This window comes from Quercus lobata, chromosome 2 (assembly GCF_001633185.2).
Source record: "Quercus lobata isolate SW786 chromosome 2, ValleyOak3.0 Primary Assembly, whole genome shotgun sequence".
NCBI lineage: Eukaryota > Viridiplantae > Streptophyta > Magnoliopsida > Fagales > Fagaceae > Quercus > Quercus lobata.
This window is the reverse complement of record NC_044905.1, coordinates 36878491-36887443: the sequence shown is the minus strand read 5'-3', so window position 1 is coordinate 36887443 and position 8953 is coordinate 36878491. Positions and strand designations below refer to the sequence as shown.

At 34.1% G+C, this 8953-nt stretch overlaps 1 protein-coding gene across 1 annotated transcript in view; it reads left to right on the top strand.

Annotated features, from left to right (window-relative positions):
- The first annotated feature begins 8253 nt into the window (after positions 1 to 8253).
- The window catches only part of LOC115975490 (cleavage stimulation factor subunit 77-like), a 32097-nt gene continuing 31397 nt past the window's right edge, over positions 8254 to 8953 (top strand). Inside the window, exons 1-3 of the mRNA XM_031096276.1 lie at positions 8254 to 8518; positions 8637 to 8720; positions 8806 to 8868. Coding sequence (XP_030952136.1) covers positions 8501 to 8518; positions 8637 to 8720; positions 8806 to 8868 — 165 coding nt within the window. The 5' untranslated portion in view covers positions 8254 to 8500. The remainder of the gene's footprint in view (positions 8519 to 8636; positions 8721 to 8805; positions 8869 to 8953) is intronic.

Sequence of the window (8953 nt, the reverse complement as noted above, 5' to 3'; positions counted from 1 at the left end):
TGGGTAGAGCTCTCTCTAAACTTAGATCATGGTTTAAAAAGGTCTGATAATAAAAAAATAAAAAAATTCGTTTGATGCTTTTGAATAGCTCACTTAAAGAAAAGTAAATACACTTAAAACTAAAACGATCTAATGATAAATTTTTGTTTGGGTTGGTTGAGATGAGAGAATAGTTTGCTTGGTTTGATGATCTCAAAGGTGTTGAATTTGGGTTTTTTCTTCTTGTTTTCATTTATGTCTTAATGATCTGGGTTTGAGTTCTTAGGTTGCTGGGTTTGTGTTCTTGTGATGGATTTGAGTTCTTGGTTGTTGGGTTTGATTTGGGAAGAACATGAAGAACAAGTTGTAAAATGAAGAACAATCTGAAGAACATGAAGAACAATCTTAATTAAGGTGAATTTTGATTTTTAATTCTGTTTTTATTTTTTTTATTTAGTTAAAATTAATAAATTAATTTTTAAAATATATATGCTGATTTGTCAGGGTGATGTGGCATTTTTTATAATATTTTAATTGTTCCGGCTGCCACCTCAGCTATTTCCGTTGGTTGACTGACGGAAAGGACTAAAACGGAAAGCGTAAATTGGTTTTAGGGACTAAAAATGGAAAAAATAAAATGTAAGGACTAAAATGGAAAAACTTCAAAACATAGGGACTAAAAGTGCAATTGTGCCTTTTTTGTTTTAAAAATATTTTAAATGTATCTTGATTTAGAATATGCTTCTAGTTTTACCCGATTATGGTTCCCTGTAATGAGCTTGTCTCCTCATGGCTAGCAAGATACTTGCAGAGAGGACAACAATTAAATAGCTTCATACAAATTGTTTCAAATTTATGATGCATTGTTCCTTGTCTCTAACTAACATACACGCTACCATGTGCAATAGGATTATTTTCATATAATTGCAGCTTAAAGCTTTTGATCCCACAAAAGGTTACTTGGTGACTCCCGAAATCGGTCTTAATTTTCTTCTAATCTTTCCTTTATTGAAACAAGTTTGTGACTTGCATTACAGGTACATTCTTTTTCTATATATTTTTTTAAAGTCTATTAGTGGTTTGGTTTTTCTTAGAGTTAAACTCATCCAACAATCTTATAGGGGAGTAGGGGTAGCACTTGGACCTTTTTCTTATTAAATAGTTGAGAAGTAAATTTTTTAAGAAGTCTTTTATTTATTGGCTGAAAAAAAAAGTTCATATATCTTGGGTTCAAATAAAAAGGGTTAATTTATCCTAGAATTTATCATATCTCCTCAACCTATCTAGTGCATTGCACCTTAATTAAACCTGATCAAAATGTCACAGGCCTCCTTGAACATCTTCAAGTAAACAAATACTGGTCATGGTTTGAGGTACAAAACATTCCCTTACTTAACTAACTTCGTATAACAGTAAAATAATATGATATTTGATATGTGCTTGCTAAGATTAATGAAAACTTTCATTTGTAGAGATGTATAAGAGCAATTGATGGAACACACATGAGTGCCCGACCTCCTGCAAATGAGACTCAAGCACACAGGGACCGCAAGAGCCTTATAATAACTAATGTGCTGTGTGTATGTAACATGGACATGCAGTTCACATTTGTCCATGGTGGGTGGGAGGGTGTGCGAATAACTCAAGGGTTTTCGAAGAAGTGATCAGTGACCGGAAGCATGGATTCCCATGGCCACCAACAGGTACTATACATTTCTGTGACTTTAACTAAAATTATTTTATCCTCCACGTCTAAGTAGTATGTTTATGAACAATTTAATTACGTGTTTGTTGGTTGTGTATGTGTGTAGGGTCGTACTACTTGGTGGATTCGGGCCTACCAATTGACACTAGTTTTCTCCCCCCTCACAAGTTAACTAAGTATCATGCACAAGAATTCCACTCAAGCGGTAGACGGATAACATCAAAGAAAGAGTTGTACAACTACAGACATTTGTCCTTACGAGTGGTTATTGAGTGGTCTTTTGGAGTGCTGAAGGCCCATTTCCCTATTCTGAATTTAATGCCAAACTTTAATCCAATTAGGCAGCGGTACGTGGTTATTGTATGTTGTGCTCTACACAATTTCATACGCATGAACAATCGGAGTGATGAATTGTTCAAAACAATAGAGGAGAGTGTTGGCGAAGGTAGTGTGACCAATAGCGAAGGTAGTGGCGATGATGGAGCATCAACAAGCTTAGCGACCCAAAGGCATGTACTAGAAATGTCAAGTGCATTGAAGAGAGCAATGGGCCAATTTAGGGACAATATCACTAACACAATGTGGGATGATTATGTTGCCCGTGGCAATGTGAGATGATTATATGTTGAAAATGGCAATTGACCATTTACTTCGTTGCAATGTAGATGATATGAGTTTGCAGCTTAATTGTTTTGGCGCTATAATATGTGACGGAAATATTATTTATGTAGGTGGATGTATAACTTAGTTCAACTTGTAACGTTACTGCACTATTTTGGAATGACATGACAACGTGCAGATATGTTCTTCGCATAATTATGTAACGTAATTCGAATGTATCAATCATTATAAGATATATTTTTGGAAAGCATGGTATACCCATAGCATGTGTTCACATATATTTGATATGTGGTATAAAAAATATTGTTGGATGATCAGACATAAAAAAATATTGCCACTACTATAAGATGATATTGTATGGTGCTGCGGAATTTGAAGAGTGTAAAAGGGGGATAGATGAGGTCTACAATGAGGCTCTTGCAATATATCACGTCATTTATGATTATGCTAATCAACAAAGAGATGTCAAATATTCTTTTTTTGGTACGTCACCCAAAGAAAACTAGAACTGGTTAAAATTGTCTAGGTTCCACGTAGTGGAAATGACAAATGAATTATAAGTACATAATATGTTATATCTAGCTCCTCAAACTACCTAAAAAAAAAAATATATATATATATATAGTTCACCAAAAAAAAAAAAACAAAAAAAAAAATTAAATGCATAACTAAATATGAAAGATATGTACATTACACATGTGACCATCAATGGGTCATGGCAGACGCAGTTGCGTATAGCCATGGCCCCCAAAAGCAGTAGAGAATACAAAATAAACTCCAAGTACAGTCCAAGACAAAAATAAAGCTAACCTATACTTGTAGACCTTGTCTTCAACAATCTGGAGTGTGAGCTTAGTTTTTTCAACCTTGCGCTTTGCTATCCTTAGGAGCTCCCGTGCTTCTGCTTCCCTTGCATGAGCCTTATCCCTTTCATTTCTTGTAGCTACGGCCTCAACCTTATATCGGGTAATCCTTTCATGGACAAGTGGTGCTGTTGCACGGCCACATAGGTATGTGTTATTGTCCAACCATTTGAAGAACTTACATGCCTGATCGGCGTCCTGCATACAACATTGAAGGCATATAAAAGATGGTAAGCAAAGATAGTAAGAAAATGACAAGTCAAATATATAATGACAATAAAATCATGTAATACTAACCAGCGACCACTATTGACATCCATAGAACCTCCTACCAAAATTACGGATAGATAGGGAGGTCCTTTCCACATACCGATCCATATCGCACATATGACCGCTAGAAGTGGACTAATAAGTAGTGGCAGAAGACATATTACAGGCTGAAAATATGAAACTCATGCAATAAGTCCAATAAGGAAAATGGAACTCATCCAAAAAGCAACCTAACAGTTTATGATGTCAATCAAAGATACATGCTAAATGAAGTGAGAACATAACTACATGCTACTCCCTGTCTATAAATAATAATTTTTACATTTTCTTAACCCCTTCACATGAATCTAATATTGGTAAAAAAAAAATTGAGTTATCAAGCATAAAAAGTCATATCTTGCAGTTGAAAACAATAAATTATACGAATAACTTCACTATCAAATCTGCTTGAGACACCTTGACAGGGTGTTAATGATTTATCAAGCATCAATACAAATGAGAGATTGTTGAAGTTTTAGCTCAACAAGGACTGCGTGTGCACTGAGCTAGTTGCAGACCTTTTGTTTTAATGTATTAATATTTAATACATCTTTTATGTGTTGGGATCTCACAAGTAATATAGGAGGACAACATTGGTTTCTTTAGTGACTTAGACCTTTTGTTTTTGTTTTCGTTTTCTATTCCACAGAGTTTAAACCAGCCAAACAAATAATCGATTGCGAGTTAAATTGAAATCAGGCTGGCCGTGTGGTAATATAGGGCGCTATAACAAGAATAGGTTTTGAATGTCTTTGTTCTAAGTTCAAGAATTAGAAACCTTAGGTGTAGTGTTGTTTGGAATTAGTGTGTGTCTTTTACTCAAAATCCCATTGTGGGTCTGAATTTATCGATCCCCATGTATGTGTGACCGGCCTTTTAAAACAAAACAAAAGCCTATGAACTCATGTTACATGTGTGAATAGGCTGGTTTTTTTCTTATTTAACCAAGAAGTTTGACATATAAAAAAGATAATAAACTTGGAGTTTCAACAATAAATACATATAGGAAAGGAAAGGAAAAAGCTTAGTGCACATACTAATATGGAAAACAAACATGAGCTAGTTGCAGCCGGTTAATTTGTTGTTGTTCTAGTTCTATATCAGACTCTGTGTGTGTGTGTGTGTAGTGTGCCCTTAGCTTAATGAAAACATGTTGCAACTATGCATTATTTTCTTATCATGTTGGGTCAACAAATTGATTGTTTTAGCATCTTTATTCATCAGATAAGAACAGAATGGAGAAAAAGGGGGAATTTGTGTGAGCAGGTCAGAAACAATGAGATTGGTAAAGTTAATTGGTTTTAAATGCAGTTTGGAATGATTGGTAATCAGAAACTGTCTGCAAGATCCTAAAATCCTAGACTTCTTGAGTTTCTATCATTGCTAAGCCAACATATTTCCTCGTCTATAAATCTTAATTTGATTAAGTTGCCTAATTCACCACAAATAGCCAGTTTTGTCGACTCTTATCCATTTAAATGAAACATAGCTCATTTAAGAATCAATATGTACTGAGAACTAGTTTCAGATAACGGACATATTGAAGCTGGAACCTGTTAGACATTACATCCTTCTAAATAATCAGTTAAGCATTTATGTCTAAAATAACTTCTAATTATCAAACATATCTAATATTCTGATTCTTGTTTCTAACCTTTTATAAAAATTTAAAAAAATTCTAGCATTCCTTTCTACTTTTTACAAAGCATATTCCTCAATTAGATCATTTCCCACAGTGAAATTTAATTGACATCATCCATGATCTTATCTTCTACTTATAATAAGTCTTTCACTTCAATGTATTTTGGAAAATCAAACTTGATGAGTCAAATTAAGAGAACCTGACTCACAGTCTCACACTAAGGCAGTGAAAATGTTGAAACATGTTTTTTGGGTTCCCTAATGCCATAGCACTCAATGATAAGCAAGCTTGAAGGTCACTTGAGTTCTTTCAGAGAAAAAAAATGGCAACTGTAAATGAAATAATTAGCAATATAAGCTACCCACCACAATTTCAAAGGCAACCATCGTCAAACACACTTGTAATCTACACTTTTCCCCTCCCTCAAATCACTCTTAAGCAACAATTGATGCATAAGAAAAAGCATATCACTCGTATTAAACAACAAATTTTTATTTAAACTTTTCCTATAGTTTCTCAAGAACCAAGCAAAAAAGAGAGTGAGAGAGAGCAGAAAAGAAAGACAGTGGGAAAATGGGTTATTTAGAGTAAAACCCATTTGCATACTTCAAACCGTTGAAGCAAACCAGCAATGGGTAAGCACAATAATATCATATAAAAAAAAAAAACCAAAAAAGCATGTCCCTTTATTATTTTCTCACCAACCAAATAACGGGGAAAAACAAAGGCAAACAGAGTTCAAGTTAAAATCGTTCATTTTTCTCAAAACCCAAATGCGAATCACACAAATCAAATAAATAAACAAGGTGAGAGAGTACAAAAAGGGATGAAGTAGCACTGTCTTCGGTCGGAGAAGATTGTCCGTGACAAAATGGGGAAATGGGTCATGTTTCTTTATGCTTGTCGGCGTCGTTGGTAAATGGGTCACGACGGAGGAGATCGCGCCGCCGTACACGTCGGAGAGCTGGGTGTTGTTCATCGGTGATGGTCCTGACGAGGCGAGGGAGCTTGAGAAATTTTTATGGGTTTGGGTTTGTGCTTTGGGAGAGTGACAGGGCTGAAGGGGGAAGGGGAAATGAGAAAAGAGAAGGCTAATGTGGATGAAAACCTTTCGCGAGTAACAAAACAGAAGTGCTCTGACCAAGTGACAGGTATGGGGCCCACAAATAGTGTGAAAAATATTGAGTGATAGAAAGTGGGTGATGGTGCCAAACGGGTGTGAAAAATTGAGTGATGAGTGATGAGTGATGAGTGATGGAAATTGAGTGATAGAAAGTGGGTGATGGTGCCAAACGGGTGTGAAAAATTGAGTGATGAATGATGAGTGATGGAAATTGAGTGATGAAATTTTTGCATCCAAACAGCCTCTAAGGGTGGACGTTTCCAAATTTGCGCTCCATGATTTTTGCAGAATCATTAATGCATTTGGCATCAAACTGATTTGAATTCACCAATTTATCTTGCGTCAGCATGTCACTGGTTGGGGGTTCTACCTTTCTTTTATATTTTTCCGCCAAGATATCTTCACCATTGCATGCTTTCCCTGACACTACCGCTGCATTCAAGCAAATCCCTTTATCAATTTTTTTTTACAGAATCTACTTTGCCACCCTGTTAGAGTTGTACAATTCCCCCTGTTGTCGATGTTAACAATGTGTGTGATTTCTATTAATTTCCTCAATTCTGCCCCAAGCCGTATCATGCACTCTTCTTTTGGCCTTTTGAGATAATGACATTCCGTCGACGACCACCACCCTTCAATTCTGTAACCATTAGATAACACCCAAACCTATTTGAGTTTCTTTGAAAAGTAAATGCATTATCATCTTCTCTTATCGTTGCAAACTGTTTTGTATTTACATTTGACACCACTCTTATGCAACAACCACTTTATAGTTTTCTTACCCATAAACATGGAGTTCATATAACCATTTCCTCTCTCATAGATTTTAAGAATAAAAACCTTCCTCCTCTTTTAGGGACATAGTGGATAATAAACCCCTTAACTTTTATGTTATTGCAAAAAAAGGTTAAATTGGTGAAAAAAATAGTGAAGGAGGTTTTACTGTTGTAATATCAAAGTTTATGTATTAAAGTGGCAAAAGAGAAAGTTAATGCTACAATACCAAAAATTATGTACTAAATTGGCCAAAATAGAAGTTCCCCCTTAAAAATAAAAAACACTATAGGAGTTAATAAATTGCTATAGCCTATCAGATATTTTTTTTGATAACCTATCGGATTTTAATTACAAGGGAAATTTGAATATTTTTTGAAAAAAAAAAACTATGAATTTTTGTCCCTTTTTTTTTTTTTTGGAGTAAACAGAAATCTTTAGGGTCCATTGAGATTCGTTTATTTTATTGAAACTGAAAATTTGTTGCTAGAAGTATTGTAGATAAAGTTAATGTTACAATACCAAAAATTATGTACTAAATTGGCCAAAATAGAAGTTCCCCCTTAAAAATAAAAAACACTATAGGAGTTAATAAATTGCTATAGCCTATCAGATATTTTTTTTTATAACCTATCGGATTTTAATTACAAGGGAAATTTGAATATTTTTTGAAAAAAAAAACTATGAATTTTTGTCCCTTTTTTTTTTTTGGGAGTAAACAGAAATCTTTAGGGTCCATTTGAGATTCGTTTATTTTATTGAAACTGAAAATTTGTTGTTAGAAGTATTGTAGATAAAGGTAAAAATTAGTTGAAGTAATATAGCAAAACCCATAAATAGTACCAAAAGGTATAGTTGGACCCATGAATAGTAGTAACAATAAATTGAATAGTAAAATAAGTTGGCAAAAATAATTTTTGTCAAATGGATACTTATTAGAACACATACGAAAATAGTAATACTAATATTTTAAATAAACTTTATAGTACATTACTTAATCAGGGTATAACTACAGAAGAATCTAACCTTTGTAGTTATAGATTGTGATTATAAATTGCTGACACTACTTTTTATCTTTCTAGAAAGGAAAAAAAAAAACTCCTACACCCTTTCTGATATCTTTTTCTAAAACCCTATATATATATATATATATATATATAGCTTACTTTTTTTTATTATAAAATATATATAGCTTACTGAAAAAATTGATTTTGAAAAAGTGATACCACATGAGTGAGTTCATCAAAAAAAGAAAAAAGAAAAAAAAAGAGATACCAGTACCACATGAGTGAGTCACAAGACCGACAGAAGCCAGAAGCTCCCTTATTAATTAGGTTGTGTTAACGTAATTCAAAATAGAAAAGAAATAAACTTTATCCAGCAAACCGGCGCACTGACAAGCAAGCAGTGTTCCGGTGACCGAAAGTTTCGGTTCACGGAGGTTTTAGCAAGTGTCGTGTCTTTCAAATTTATCAAATCAAATAATGTCTTCCACCACCACGGTACTCTCTTTTTTTTTTGAATCTTCAATTATTATTTATTATATATATGCCTCTGTCACTGTGTTTTTCGGTTTCATCTTTTACCATAATTTTATGTAAATTGGGGTTTTCTTTTCAGGACAAACCAATGGACTCCGACAACGTAATTGTCGATGATAAGTACAACATTGAAGCCGCAGAAATTCTTGCCAATGAGGCTCAGGTATACCCTTTTGATTTTTGATGAGGGCTTTTTGAATTTTGCATAATTTGTTTATGTGTGTGTGTGTCTCTCTGTCTGTCTTTAGCATTTGCCTATTACCGAGGCGGCGCCGTTATACGAGCAACTTCTAACACTGTTTCCCACCGCTGTGAGTTCCTCTATCACCCTTCTTTTTGTATAATAATATTAATATCTCACTTCAATTACCTATCAAAAAAAAAAAAAAAATTCTG